Source organism: Molothrus aeneus, chromosome 1 (genome assembly GCF_037042795.1).
Source record: "Molothrus aeneus isolate 106 chromosome 1, BPBGC_Maene_1.0, whole genome shotgun sequence".
NCBI lineage: Eukaryota > Metazoa > Chordata > Aves > Passeriformes > Icteridae > Molothrus > Molothrus aeneus.
Window position 1 is genome coordinate 8,511,746 of NC_089646.1, and position 15,897 is coordinate 8,527,642.

At 37.7% G+C, this 15,897-nt stretch overlaps 1 protein-coding gene across 4 annotated transcripts in view; it reads left to right on the forward strand.

Annotated features, from left to right (window-relative positions):
• RBM33 (RNA binding motif protein 33) overlaps positions 1-15,897 on the forward strand; it is a 97,688-nt gene that overhangs the window by 12,134 nt on the left and 69,657 nt on the right. For all 4 annotated transcript variants that reach the window (XM_066551058.1, XM_066551066.1, XM_066551074.1 and 1 more), the window contains exons 3-6: positions 4,476-4,524; positions 6,338-6,414; positions 8,896-9,187; positions 10,272-10,382. In XM_066551058.1, coding sequence (XP_066407155.1) covers positions 4,476-4,524; positions 6,338-6,414; positions 8,896-9,187; positions 10,272-10,382 — 529 coding nt within the window. The remainder of the gene's footprint in view (positions 1-4,475; positions 4,525-6,337; positions 6,415-8,895; positions 9,188-10,271; positions 10,383-15,897) is intronic.

Here is a 15,897-nt window from a genome sequence, read left to right on the forward strand (position 1 = left end):
AACTTAATTTTTAAAATATTTTTTACTTTAATGTTTAAATTAATACTTAAATTTTTCTACTTTGAGCTTTAAATTCCTATTCTCAAAGTTCTACTTCAGTTTTAAATTGGGAGAGAGGAAGAGAGCTTAGGCATGGGCTTCTTCAACAATATGACTGTTCTAAAGATAGAGAAGTGTGTGTGCTCTGGGTTGTTTTGGGGGAGAATGTGTGTTCTTTAATGAGACAGGAATCAAGCTGCTAGCTACACTGATCTGCTCTTTCTGGGAGAAAACATTTCACTTATTTCTGTCATTTTTCTATGATTCCTTTTTAGTAATAGACTTGTTCAGACTTTGCCAGTGGTTTTCACTCTAAAAAGGAGAAAATATTCCAAGTAGATTTCTGTCTTCTCTAATAATCACTCAAGTGATTGTAGTAAACAAATTTTACTGTAAGTAGTTTTCCACTGAGCTGAGCCCTTGGAGTAAATCAACTGCTCTACATTTATTGTCATTCCAGAGGCATTAGTTTCCTCTTTCTTGGTGTTCTGCTAGGTTGAGTGGGTAGTTTTCATTGCTGCAGGAGGATGTGACTGAGGAATTTGAGCAGTAGCTCTGTATATTCAAGGTGTTCTGCTGTTTGCTGATGAGCAGTGCCTGCTCTCTTTCAGCCCAGTGCAGCTGTTTGAGGGTTGGAGCTGAGGTGCACCAAGGAGCTGCTCTGCTTTGAGAGTGGAATTAAAATAACTTGCTCAGGCTGGAACTCTCCTGGGCTGCCTCCTGTACCCAGGACTGGCCATTCAGAAACCTTAAAATTGCAGGAAGAATGTTTTGTATTGGAATATTTTCTGAACTTTTGGCCTTTGGTGCATAAATGGGTGGGCTCTTAGCTGCTGACTGGTCACATTCAGGTTTAGCTCCCTACTCATCACTTGATAAGATCTGAAAGAGTCAAGCAGCTGTTACATCAGAAGTTGGAAGCTTTTACCCAGTGGCAAACTCTGCTTGTGCAAAGGTGGTTTTAATAGGGCTTGACAGTAGTTTTAGAGTCTTTGCACTGAGCTGGGACTTTGAAGTATAAAGGGACTTAGTTTTAGAAAAATGTTTTCATTTATGTGTTTATTATTAGCTGTATTTAATTTAAGAGAGATTATCAAAAATTCAGTAGTGAAATTGTGAGGGAAGTGGTTTCAGTTGCAGAGCAGAAGATTCTAGAGTTTCATCTTGCTGATAATTTCAGAAATCTCATTTTACAACTGTATCTAGTAAAATGCTATTTGTATGTCTTGGAATATTTTTTTTGTTAATATTATTCTCTTCAAATTGCAAAGCTCTCTTTGTAGGTGTTGAGTTCTGTGGTTGTCTTGGCAATTAGAAATGCTGTACATGGTATGTTGCCTAATGTAATTGCTTAGGAGTTTTACCTACCTGGCCTAATTCAGTGTAGGACATAATTTCTCAAAGATGGAAAAAAGGCTGGATGAACACAGTAATCTTGGTGTTTTAATGCTTCATGTGTTGTTTTCAACTGAAGCATCATTTGGGAGGGAGAGATGGAGGAGTTCTGGTAGTCACACATCCTCATCAACCATCAGCTCCTGCTGTGTTGTTACTTGACTGAGTCCCATGCCCCAGTCACTTAAATAATTAAAATAATAAGATTTTGAATATAGAAGTAATATATTTATTAGTAGTAATTTATTTCGTATATAATTAAATGTTGAATTTTCATATCTCTGTCCTTTCTCAAACCCTGGAGGGTGTTAACTGAGAGTTGGAAGGCCCCAGTTATTTGGGAGTACAAATTGTTCTTGGAGACTTTTCCCCATTTTTCCAAGTTTTTTTTCCTGAAACATTTGTGTCCTTGCTACTTCTCATGTTTAATGAGGCATGCTTATGAAATTGGAGACTTGAAAGGGCCAGTCTGACGTCTTTATCACCTTAATTTGTACATTTATCTCATTAAGTAGCCCAAAGCTTGGGTTTGGGAAAAGCCTGCATTTCTGGTGCTCTCCTTCAAGATGACAGGGCAGGTTTAGTAGCTGATTTTTGCTGAAATTCACTTGTTCAGACCCCTCTTTGAGATTTCTCTATGCTGGCTGAAAATTTTCCACTTTTTATTGTCTGCTTTTTTTTTGGTTTTGTTTTGGTTTGGTTTGGTTTTTTTTTTTTTGGTGTTTTGGTTTTTTTGGGTTATTTTTTTCTTATTTGAGTAGGCTAAATTTATTCAGTGAGGAAAATGTTGGGTATTGGGAGTTGAGGAAGGGGAGGAAAATCTGTCTCTTTCTTATGAGAGCAGCAAACCCAAAATTATCTTAACCCAGTATTTCCTGGTATTGTGGTTTTGGAAAGACTTTTAAGACTTTTGTGTCTTGATGATAGCAAGAGTGAGATGCTTTTGGAACTAGAATAGGTGTGTACTTTTAGTTCCACTTTACTGTGCAGCCTTTTCACTGTTACTTTGTTTACTAAAAAAGTTATTCATGGTTATTTTTCTTTTTCTAATTTATCAATGAAAATACTGAATGATATTTAATTTTTTAATAGGTTTTGAAGGGCACCCTGTGAACTACTTTTTGCTTCTGATACAAACTTCATTTATATCCTAGTGTTAATTTTTTTTGACTGTCAAGCAATAGGTCAGAGTTTCTGAAAATCTAGAATATGTTTGCAGTTAATTTTGGAGATCAAATGTTATTTTTTTTCTGAAACAATCACTTCAGGGATCCTTTTAATAATGTGGTAAATAGGCCTAGGTATGTTCAGATAACTAAATTAATCTTTCACTTTCTTTTGCATTCCTTTCCTTAATCTGAATTTCTTGCTACCCAGACTTGGTTTTTATCTTTGAATGCTGCTGCAACATATGCTCTTGCCATCTCTTGGAATTTCTCTAGTGCAGTTTTATTAAAAGCTGTCATGGTTGGCCATAGTGCTGGAAATATTTTCAAACATTTTGGTGCATTTGTCAGATTACTGACAGTTGGAAAGATCAGTGTTTTCTTTTTTTTTTTAAGAGACAAAATTGAAGTAGGAAATTGTTCTGCAGCCATTTCTGTTCCATAGACTCTCCTGTCTCTAAAAGAAAAGGCTGAAATTCTAGTCAGTTTGCTCTTTGGAATGTGTGATATGTCTTATCTCCCAGTTTTTGTTTAATATTCCATTGAGCACAAAACAATTGCTATTTGTTAATGTTCAGTCATTCCTGGACCTGTTTGTGATCAGTAATAGTGGATAAATTCTGTATATTGATGTTGATGTCCTATTTAGGGCTTATTTGGTGTATCATTTGTTCTTTCCTAGCCCACAAGAGTTTTACAACCCTCACTACCCCTTCCCTCCTATGTTATCTCTACAGTAATTGGCTCTGAAAGAGATTGATCCATCTGAAAACCAACTGCTGTACATTTTGGGGTTGTCCCCCCATTTTCAAGCATTTGCCATGTAGTCCTAAGGAGCTCCTACACAAATTCCTTTCCAGTTCATATAGGCTGTTCTCACTTGGGATGATTTGGGTTTTATGTACTACCTAAGGGGGGGTGGGTTTTGTTTCTTTTTTTTTTTATTTTAAGGTGGTCAGGTAGAAATAGTCTCTGAAAGTACAGCTCATATTTCAAATCACTGGCATCTCATTGTAGTATTGATATGCATATTCTAATACATGGTTTTGTCAGTAACAAGTATTTGTTATTGAAGGGAATCTGGTCATCCCTGTCACTAGATAGTCCTTTCACTGAAGGAGGAATGAAATTAAGCAGTTTGTCTGAAGTTTAGCTCACCTTGAATGTAGTTCCTTGCACTGAATTGTATTTATGGGGCAGTTGCACTGTGATGGCAGAAGTGTTGTAAGCCAATATTTCTGTGCTTCCTGAATTTTGGGGCACAAATATGGAACTGATGAAACATGCATTTGATTTTGTCACCCTACAAATGTGTTTGACCTTACCCTCAACTTGAGGAGGAGGAAATGAAGTATTTATGCAAGATCAAAGTCTAAGCCTGGCTTTCAGGACAGGTCCAGGCTCCCAAGCCAGGCAGCTTCCCAGGCTCCCAGCTCCTTGCTGAGTGCAGCTTGGGCCACATGGGGACCTGTACACTGAGCCTACAGGACATTCCTGTCCCATGTCCTCCCTGGGGAGCTGGAAATCAGCAATTTGGAGTTTGGACAGTGTGTCCAAGTGGCCTTGGAGTGAAGGATCTACAATGGCTGTGTTTTGGCTGGCTGTGCCTGTTCCTATGTTGTGTTTAGTTGAGGGAATATGGAAAGGAGAGCATATAGAAATGAAGTGACTGTGCAATAGCAGACTTATTTAATATGTATGATCTGTTGTTTCACCGAAAAGTAAAAACCTTTTATTCCCTGAATGCTTTGCTAAAATAGGCTTTGTGCTGGCTTGGCAACAATCCTCCTTGAGGCAGTTTTTTAAGGCATATGCCCTGTAAGGTTTTTGGGTTTGTTTTGTAAAGTTCAGCTTCTTAAATTTGTTGTTTTGCAGTGAACTTGATGATGACTTGCTTGGAGAGGATTTGCTGACTGGAAAAAAGGTAAGAGATGTGCATTAAAGTGAATTATTTCAGATATTAAAGTGTGCATGTTGTTCAGCTTAGACAGTTCAGGTGTTTGGTTTGACCTCATGTATTTTACAGTCACCTCCCCAAAGCACAGCCACAGGTACCTGAGGTCTGCCTTACTGCCAGAGCATTCTGCACCCAGGGCTTTGGTTCCTTTTGTGAAATACCTCCAAGTGTGACTTTTTAAAATAAAACTTAGCGAAAAACTTCTTTTCAACCCAGTTAGGTCTCCTGAATGCTAATTATCATGATGGAAAATTTAATCCAAGTGTCACTTTCCTGGCTGTTAAAAATCACTTGTCAAAATACCAGCAGTATTTACCAGAGAGGAAATCAAAAAGCAGTCATTGTTGGCTGTGAAAGTTCACACTCAGTGTGCATGATCTGCTACCTTGTTGTCTGATGAGGAAACATATTTTTCCCCCTTTAAAGTGAGGGGAAAAATATGTCAGCAGCTAAAACTGGGAAACATAAACAAGTTTTCCCCATGTCTGCTATAGACTCTTCCTGCTGGTACCTATTTCCAGGACTGAACTGTGGGAAAAGAGCTAAATTTACCTTTGGATTTGCCAGATATCCATAGGAGAAGACATGTTTGAGAAATCAAATTGACAGATCACCTATTTCTATATTTTATCTTTTAAATGAACTAATTTTGAAAGTAGTTTTTGAAGTTCCAGTTGGAGATGAATAGGTTGTTAAGAAACCCAGCTCTATATTAAGAGTTGAGTTTAATTTATTGTAGTTTTTTATAACCATCTTCTAAGTGTTGGAAGTTAGCTTCTTGAAATTATTATAGCTTCTGTAACCATTTCCTATTAAAGATAGGAGGTTCCTTATTCTCATGTGCTGGTTTAAAGAGGATACAATTCCAGGAGGATAATGATTGCAGATGTTTGTTACACAGTTACCAAAACCAGAAGTGGTTGGTATTGAATGGAGGTGATAAAGCTACTTACCTATCTTTAAAAATTATATATGTGAATGCTAACCAGTACTTGATTCTCCAGTGTATTCTAGTTTTTGTGCCTTTTTTATTCTGTTTAATTTGCCATGTTACAGGGCAGTATCTGTGGGTATGGACTCATGTGATGGGGTAATAATGGATTTCTTAGAAAGTTTTCCCTGAGTTATTTAGGCTAAACTTCCTTCTATTTAATCTCATCCCAGTATACTTTTAGATAAATCTATCTTTGTGTAACCTCGCTGGCCCTTTTACTTAGAGTTTGGAAATGTTACTCAGCAGAACTGCAGTTATCTCTCCCTAGGGGGTAATTATTTGAAAAAAGAAACAACTGAAAGTTGTTTAATTTGAGAGACCAATTCGGAGGTTTTTTCTTCTCTTACAAAGTAATCATGATTTTTCAGTTTTCTTTATCATATCCTTTCCTCCAGTCTCCTATTTCTTCTCTCTAGAAATTGCAATTCATGTGTTTTCTGGACTTGTCTAATGTATCAAGGTCACAAGGCTGTGTACAAGAGCTAACCTTCCTTCCTTCCTGGTCTGTCTTAAGTGAGGTGTCATCTTTGGCCATATTTGAGAATGCATTAGTGAAAAAGTGTTGATAGACAAACAAATTTGAGTTCTGTAAATTTCCTTAGGATTGTCAAAGATGTATTTTAAGATTAGTGATCTTGTGTTGTGTGATTTTTATTGCTGAATTACGTAATTTCTTTGAAGATATGGTCTTAGTTTGGGATGTATTCTTCATGAAAAATATTTAGCCTTCAGTACTTAGTTAAGTTTGTATCTTTGTGTTCATGATTGACTTTTTTTGAAACCTAGAATCAGTCAGACTTGTCAGATGAAGAGCTGAATGATGATCTTCTGCAAAGTGACAATGAAGAGGAACAAGAATTTCGGTATTTCTTTTTTGAATCTTGTCTTGGACAACTCAAAGCTATGAATGACTCCTATTACTGATAACTAATAACTACTAAACTGAAGTTATTGGTATATACTTAAAATAGTTTTGCTTTTTACCTAGCCAGATACTTAGTGATTAGTAGCATTGTTAACATTTCAGTAAAATTATTTCTTGTTAATTTTGATCTAATAAATTTATTCAAATTTCTAAAAAGCTTATAAGAAGAAATAGTGTCATCTGCTGTGCATATAGAATTAATTATAAGCACTTACAGGGCTTTCTTTGCTGCCTCAGTATTGCTTACTGTGGTAAGCCTCCTTCTGATGCCAGATGTTTTTTTGCCTTTTCTTTAATATATCAGTTTTATGTATCCTCAGTACACTTAGCATGCATACTTGTAATTCCTTAAGTCTGATAATTTATCATAGTCCTAGTGTTCTGTTAGGCCAGGAGACCAAACATCCTGAAGGCCTTGTAGTAGGAGGCTGGAAAACCCTACACTATCTTGGGAAACCAAGGTCCTCTCTAGAATGCAGCCTGTAAATTGGAGATTTGGCCCAGCCAGGGGGGAATTCCTTGGGGGGGGGGGGAGAGAATATCACACTATTCATTCAAACCTCTAATTGGGGCATCTTTGTTAGATATGCTGATTTGTAAGGTCTGTAAATTGTATCTGGGATCTATCATGTTCTGTGTGCATTTTGGTACATTCCACTTTGGTGAAGTGGTGCACCATAAGGATCCTTATTAAATACCAAGGTAAAAACCCTTTATCCCTTAACTGTGGCTGGCTCTTAATTTTTAGGACCAAGGGAAAGGCATCACTCCTATGTAGTCCTTTTCTGCCATCTTTCTTTTAAAAATCTATCTTACCTCCTAAGACTCTGAGGAAGGCAATTTGTGACTTAAATATTTGTGTGCAATTACATAGCAGAAAATTTTGAACAGACTTAATAGGATTAAGGCATTTCCATGGGAGTTTACTGAGAATCCTGCCCTGTGAATACCCTGTAGTAATACAATTTCTCAGCTGAATTATGGGCATTACAAGTCAAAATGAGTGTCTTGTTGTTTTTGCTTTTCAAGCTGGAGTGAAGTAGGAGAGAAAGTGCTTGTAATGCCAAAGTGATGCAGTGCCATTGCTGCTTTTACTGGCCTGTTTTTCCAGCTTTCCATTATTGCATGCTGTGCAGGGCATGTCATCTGAAGGGCTGTGAATGTATGTATATGTGTAACATACATAGATCTCCATCTCTGAGATCTCCTGTATTAGCTGTAATTAGGATAAAGACTCCAGTCCCTATGTTGGACTGATGAGGATGTGATAAAATGCTCCACCATCAAATCTCTCATTGGCTGTCATTTTCTCCATGCAGGAGGGAGGGTGGGACTGTTCCCTTCAAGAAGGGGAATCCCAGTTACAGTTCTTGGCTGTTTTTTCGTTGTATGTCCTCCTTGAGACACCTGGGTAGCAGAGATGGCTGTGTGACCAAACACAGTGGTGATAAAACATCTCAAATGTGATAATATTGCTCAGTGGAAGCAGGTTTCTGTAGAAAACTTTTGCATTTTTAGCAGCTTTATTGCCAGAGAGAGCCTTTCCCTTGCCCTTATGTTTCCTGTCAACCTCGTGTTTCTGTAGTTGGGAGGATAATGATAATCCTGCATAATGTCTTCACTTTTGTTTTAAATCTTCTCTCTCTTAAACATGCAAATAGCTCAAAGCTGCCTGGGTCTTGTTTCCCCAAACTTGAGAAAATGGAGAATAATAGGAATGTTATTTAAAAAAAATAATTCTTTGTTTTCCTTATACACAGAGCTCTCAAATCAAGAACTAGTCTGCTGTTGGTTAGTTGCTTTTTTGTGTTGATGGCACTGGCTTTTGTAAACAGTAAACCCCGAGGTTTGCTTTGCCTGCCTGAAGATTATAAACTTGCCAGTTTTTCTATTGTTTTTTTTCAGTGTCTGTGCTGGTTAAGAATGTCTTAATGATTTACATTACAGTTTTGACTATTGTTTTATATTAAGTAGAACATTTAATCTATCATAAAAATGCAAGTTTGAATTCAATAATCAAGAATGAACAATGTTAATGCATTTAGTAAAAAGTGTTTTACTAGTGTATTCTGAAAGATTAGGAAAATAGATGCAGTTATAGTCATTTTGTGTATTTTTTTTTGTTATTCTTGGAATTAAAATTGAATCTGGTCTGCTTTGGTTACCAAGCAGGACTTTTGCCAGTTTGACCTGCTAAACCATCTGGTTGGTTTGATTCCCCTGGTCAAATAGCCTGCAGCTGGTGATAAGCTGCATTTTAGTATGCATTATGAGGATGTGGCATGGAGTCAAACAGTATATGGGGTTTAATTCTATCCACCAACTTGGAGATTTTACGTTTGTTGGCTTTGTTTTGCTGAATCTTTGTGAGTAGTTGCCAGTTAGACTTGAGCCTCTGAATTGTGCCCCTGTCCCACAGCTCTCCAGGTGTCACAGTGAGCCTCAATGCCACATCTGGGATCCTGACATCGTACGAGTCCATCAACGACCCCTCACTGGAACACGAGTCTGAGTATGACCAAGGGGAAGATGAAATTGGTTATGACAAATCTGAAGCACCTGAAGAATATGCCTCAGAGTATGCAGAGGAAGGACATTATGAAGGCAATGATCCTGAGCTGACAGAAGACCAAATAGAATATGGGGAAGAGCCTGGAGAAGAAGATGAAGTGCTAGACCTTGAAATCAATGAACCCCTAGATGAATTTCCAGTGAGTTTCCTTCTATTGTATCTTCAAAGATAACATTGCTTCACGTGCATAGGGTTTTAGACTGATTTAAAATCTGTTTACCTCCCTGGGGAGGAGGGGAAATTAGACCTATTATCACTGTCTGCCAGTTTCTTTATCTAGGCTGTGACAAAGTTTGTGTTGACAGCTTGTTTGGCGGTAGGTAATGCTCCTTTGTCATGCTGGAAAGCAGTTGAGAATCATGACCTTGAGGGTTGTATCCTTAAGGAAGAAAACTGCTTTGTGTGGTGGAGATACACTGCCAATTGTTAGAAGTACTTAATGCAAAAGCTTTTATCCAGGCTTTAGACAAGATCTGATAAAGTCCTTCCAAGGTGAAAAGATTATTGACCTGCTAAAGACATCTTTAAGGTGCTAATATCCCAAAGTGATTGATGTCCTGCTTGTTCATCCTTTTTGTAACTGAGAACTGTCTAAACCTGAATAAAGAGATTGGAGGTTAGTTCAGAAAATGTCACCTGCATAATTCAATATAATTTAAGTGGCATATTAGGGAACATGCACTGACTTTAATTGTTAATGAAATGATTTAATCAAAACAGTATGTGATCAGTGAAGTGTTTGAAAAATACAAGCAAACTTAAGCAAGATTTTGCTTTTGTTTTATGTTCATAATTTTTCAGAGTTGAACCCATGCATATGTAAGCCCTTGCAGAATGCTTTAAGAATGTTTGTATTTGATGGGGTGAAATCTGATGTTAATGTATATGTGCTGTGGCCAGAAAGTCCTGCAGTGTTTGCTTCGTGAATTTGTAATCAGTGGATGCAAATGTATAGAAGTAGTACTGGGACAAACAGTATTAAATGGGATCTTTATGATGGCATTGCTGGGATATGAATGGAAACTGTTTTGGTTTTGATAATTTTGAAATCACTGTCTAGTTAAAAGCCCTGCTGATTATGCTGTATGTGTGCCATATCACTCACAGTTTACTGTTCCCAGAGATGCAATACTTCTCTTCCACTCTGGAAGCTGCAGCAATGCAGTCAGACCCCACCTATTCATTGGCCTTGTGTTTTTTCACCCTCCTGTTTACTGCTTTAGGATGAAGATTACATGCAATCATATAATGAGCAAGCAATGGAAGAACAAGGAGAGTATGCAGCTGATGAGGAATTGGAAGAAACCCGGACAATGGCTAATGAATCAGAAGAGGTATGTCATGAACTTAATGGAAACTTTAAATAACGAGTTCTGTTACAATTTGATTTTGTAGAATTGTACATAGAATTATACATAGAATTGTGCTGGATAAGAGTTGATGCAACTTTGCCGGTGTTGAATTATTGGTGGTAGTACTCAATGTATAAAATGAATTGTGATAGCATCTATATTGTCAAACATACCAGATCCCCTCTCCCCTTGGGATTAGAATCATAAGGGAAAGCCCAAAATGTGGATATTTAGTTTTGGCTTCAACATTAGAAACTTCAGGGGCCCATTTGGGTAGGAAATGACAGTAATACTGCACAGTCTGTTAAATCTCCAAGAGCTGTGGTGCTTCCCTTTCCAGATGGATCATTGTTGCTGGTGGGATGTACATGCAGTTCTTGGGTATCCCCCTTTGAGGGAGGGGGTGTAAGCATGGAAAGTTTGGTGTTTTGGACAGGCAAAGAGATTGCTGTTTTGAAAGTTGTGTTGAGACTGAAATTCCTGTGAGATTTATCTTCTTCAGTGAGGAAAATGGATGAGTTCCTTCATTTGCAATAAGAAAGCTTATGGTAAAGTCTGCCGAGTATGTATTCACTAATTATAGCCTGGTAGTGATGCCTAAAGGTTTTTTAGCTTTTCATATATTTTTCATATATCTACAGCCTTGTAGATTTTTAATACGTATTTGTGTAGGTTCTAGTATTTTTCCCTGCCCTCTCTCACAATTTAACAAACCTTTACTTTACATTCTTGAAATTCTGTTTAGTCTTATTCTTAAGAAGATAATTCCTGACAAGGACATCTTATGTTCTACCAGAACCTAGGAGACATAACAAGAAAAAAGGGAAGGAGTCCTTGGACCAACTGACCCAGGGCTGGGTTACTGGCATACCTGATTTCCTATTGGATGTACTGGCTAGATAAACTAATTAATTAACCTTATAAAAATTATAGAAATCCTGTATCATGCATGTGCAATGCCATATTTTGTGCAGCTGCAGCTTTCATAAAAGAGTTGCTTTTTTATCTTACCACTTCAACTGTGTTGCAAGGTTTTTCCTTTTGTTATTAGGCAAGAGCATCACAACCATTTTTAATTTGCAGCAAGTTTTTGATGTAAGATTTTTTTATCCTTTCCCCACCAGGAATCTGCTTTAATATTACTTTTATTCCAGTTCTTAATTAAATAGGATTGAATGGATTACCTGCTGAGAAATGTAGTCAGAGTGTATTTCCTCTTTGGAGCTTTAACTCATCAGGAAATTAATTCCTCAAAGACACAGCAGCATTACTGTATGAAGTTCTCACAACTGGGTGTGCTGTGATGCTCCAGTTGTAGCAAACCTATCTTGGTAAAACAACATTTTTTGGTAGGTGGAGTTCTGCATTGAAAGGGACCACCTGCATCCTTCAGCCTCCACTGTTGCAAGTGTAACATCTTGCACAAAATACACATTCATGTCGTTAATTTCCTGCTTCCCAATTGTTAAATCTGCCCTTCAAAAGAGCTGTGACATCCTTGTACACTTTTTATTCCTTCACTGGATTGATACACATTTTTGTTTTGATGTTTTGGAGGTGAACTGATGCATTTGTGGTGTCTGCAGCCACACTCTGAGATGATGGACACATGCACATCATATAAAATTAAATGCATAGCTGGGACTCAATGCCAAACTTATTGCTGTAAAAAACCACAGCTTCATTTTGGGAATGAGAATTCTCTAATATTCACATTGTCTAAATTTGTCTAATTCAGAATTAAATGTGTTTAATTCAAAAGGTACCGCTGATGAAAGTTTTAAATTTGTTTTGTAAAGGAAGCTTTTATGGAATTTGTTCATCATATATGGTGAATGTTTTGGCCATATCTTCAGTTACTCTGCATTTTGGCTTTATTCTCATGGTTTGTAGACTTTCACAGGTTTCTTTTTTCCAAAACCATGACATCTTTTTGTTACTTTATTATTTTGTATGGATCTTACTTCCATTTAGCAGTAGGCTCACAGTTGCACTCTCTAAAGAATGGGAGAGAACCTTTCTAGAGTATTCACTTCTGTTCATTGCAGATGCCTGCCTCCAGCTCTGAAGAGTTCTGTTCTTTATTCAAGATTTAAGTAACAGCACTTTACCTTAAATCTCATAACATTCAGTGCTTGTAAACAGGGGTAAGGGTTGGCATTCTCCTGCAACAAAAGAGTGGAGCTGTAATGGATCTGGTACAAGAGAAAGAACATTATTGTCCCTTGGTTGAAATTTGGCATCTGAGTAACAGAGAAGGATGTTGGGTGTCTTATTTTGAGCAGTTATCACATTAAAATCAGCTAAAGCCTCTTACTATATTGCATGAAGAAATAAGAAATCTTTTTGTAAACCAAGAGAAAAGCTGACTGGCTGGGGAATTGCAACGTGATGGGGGAAACACGTGAATAAGGGAGGTGAGTGAATTGTTACAAGTGGCACTCAGGTGGGAGAAGTGAGGAATAGGCAGGTAAAGTTTGTTTTTGAAACAGTGCTCAAAATTGCAGAACTTGAATTTTAAATAAACAACAAGTCTCTGTGACTTCCTTGAAAAATGTTGCAGTACTTCAGGAAATAATTTTGTCTTCCTGAGGTATAAAACAAAACCCAACACCCAGAAGTTTCAGCAGCAAATAGGTGTGACAGAACAGCCACATGAAGTATCATGTCCTAAATATTTTAGAGGGAAAATATCACTAATTACTTCTGTGAAATGTTCATAAAAATTAAATCTCATGAAATTAGAATTCATAATGTCTTTGTTTTATATTGAAAGTAATCTGTGAAGTCAATGATAGAGGATTTTTATCATTCCATAATTTAAACTGTGTCTTGTGTTATGCTGATAAGAAGTGAAGAGTACTTTAGTCAAGAAAGCATTTCATGAAGAAATGCTGCATACTGCTTTTCTTTTGATGGAATAAAGGCTTGGGAAAAAAAAGACCCATATGTCTATTTTTTGTAGACAAAATAACATATTATGTCTGATATGTTGCATCTGTGCTTAGCCAAAACTTCTGCACTTAGATCTGTTGTTTAGGTTTGAAAACACGACCTGCCAGCCTGGAGGGAAATGGTGAAAAGAGTGCAAATCAAACCAGCCAATTTTTAAACATATTATAAGGCACTTAGGTTTGTTTTTCAGTTCCATTTTTCATCTGTAGAATCGAGGTGCCCTTGGAATAGGGATAATCTCCTCCTATCTGCCCTACTATTTCCTGATCCCCTGGGATTGAACAACTGCATCTTCTTCAGTGTTAACCTGTAGCAGATGCCTCCACTTCCTTTTTTATGGCTTGTTAGTATAAGTTCTTTGTTTCACCTTTAATTTAGTTGTTTTTGCACATCTTCTGAATGTCTGGCACCAAGTTCTCCTGAACACTTTGGGGGGATCCCGTGTCTGGGTGGGGGGCATCCCATCTTTGGGAGGATCATGCTGTGTCAGTGTTTCTGCAGCATCCCTTGGGCTGTGTCTCTTACATTCCTGCAGCTGCCTGTAAGCTGCTCAGGGCAGGAGCACTCAGCCCTTCTCCCAGCAGATCATAACCCAGTGTGAGGAGTCCTGCTCAGTGGCTTTTAGTGGGATTTAGGGCACAGTTATTGAATGAGGATGGCAGGAGCCCCTGACCTCGTGGCAGAAGAAAGGTCATTCTGTTTCTGTGTAAGGGTCAGCAAAGCTCTTTGGTAGCTTTGTGCAAGGTGTCATAGTGGGAAATGTAAAGCTCCCTTTGGGAAGCCTGGGCTGGTGAGTCCAGTCCAGTGACCTCAAGTGGCCATTCAAGGACTGCTAATATCTATGCAGAGATATTCATGATTAGCAGGTATTAAAGCCAATCCTGTAAGTAATAGTATGGCTTAATTCTGTGTCTGCAGTTGTGTCTTTTAGAAACACAGAATCCATTCATGCTGTATCTTGGCAAAACAGCTTCTTCTGTTCAGCTGGAAGATGGAAAAGATCATGTAGGAATCTTGCATTTTCCAACTGCAGAACAAACTGCAAGGGAAGGGTGTGTGCTCCTACCCTGCTCAGCCAGCCTTCCCTGGAGCTGTGTGGAGAGAACATATGGGTGGCTGTCAGACCTGTTTGGGTCTCCATTGCATAAATCCCTCAATAAAAGGTGTAATGGGTGTAATCAGATTTGGACATGGGTCAGTTACCATTCTCCAGCACTGCCTTGCCTTGGTGCCTGCTTTTTCATTGGCTCCTTTGATATTTTTTTGTCTTTGATATTTAATGCTTGTATGGCTGTTGCTGGTTAATGGGTGGCATGAACATTATGCTGATGAATAAAGTGAGTCAGAACAAGGCTTCAGAATTGGTATAAATGGGTAAGAGTAGAATAATGCCAGTCTAGAAAACTTGGGAATTTTTTTTTATTGTTCTGTAGGTAAGTAGTTGTCTGATAGTCTGTCAGAAATTGGGATATTTTCTTTTTAGAGTAGTTTTTTTTTCCCAGAATGAATAATTGTCAAAACGCAACAGAGTTTCAGGGTTTTTAATAACATTTCATTAAAACATAGCAGAAGTTTTAAGGACAATGTAGACTTCATTACCCTTTCTAGTTCTGATTCTAAAGTTTGAGCTACACATAGAGCTTTGCATGATTAAGTTTAACACTCACAGATGAGATTACAGGACTGAGACCAGTCTTTGATTAATAAAAACCAGAATTCCACTGTAGCTTTTAAGGGCCATAGATGTGTCTGGGGTTTGTGCTTTAGAGTAAAACAGGAGGCTCAGTGTAGAGTAAGCATGTCTTGCAAAACAGCTGCTCCAGTTCTGACTTCCAAATCCTGATCCTGAAGGAAAAGTTTCTAAAAAGAAGTAGTAAGACAGTAAAATTATGGAGTTTGTGATATTTATGAAAACACTGATTTAATAGAGATATTGCTTCTCCTTGCTCTTTTGGGAGTCCCTCTTTTCAAGTAAAATGCCAACCCTGTCTTTCTCTTGGTGTTGTTTGTTTTCATTAAACCATGTTAGCATCTCTTTCCTTGCTAACATCCCTCCTCTGTTCCACAAGTATCAAATGCTTGCTCTCAAAGGTGTTTTGATTATATGTAGATATGTTAATTAGATGAGTTGTGCTCAGTTTGGGTTTGCTTTTGAGGTTTGGATTTCTTTCAGTCTAGTTGAAGGTGGTTTTTTTCTCCTGTTTTGCCTGTTGTTTTTACCTGCTTTTTTTTAATATGATAAAGCTGTTACACCAAAATAAATATATTTGTAACGTGCAAGCCTTAAAACCTTTTGTAAAATTGGACTGTTCTCTTAGCTATTTATCTTAAAGCAGTTTTGTGAGGTCAGGAAATGGAATGTTTAAAAGTTTGTTTGGAATGGATAACACACAGCTTGGGATCAGTAGCCCATTAAAGCCTTGTAACTAAGGACACAGATCATTTATTCACCCGACCCAAGCTGGAGTAGCTTTGAGCTTGAGTTCGTCAGGTTTGCTTGTCTTTTTTAAAGCAGAAACTGTTTTGCCAGGTCACCCTGTCT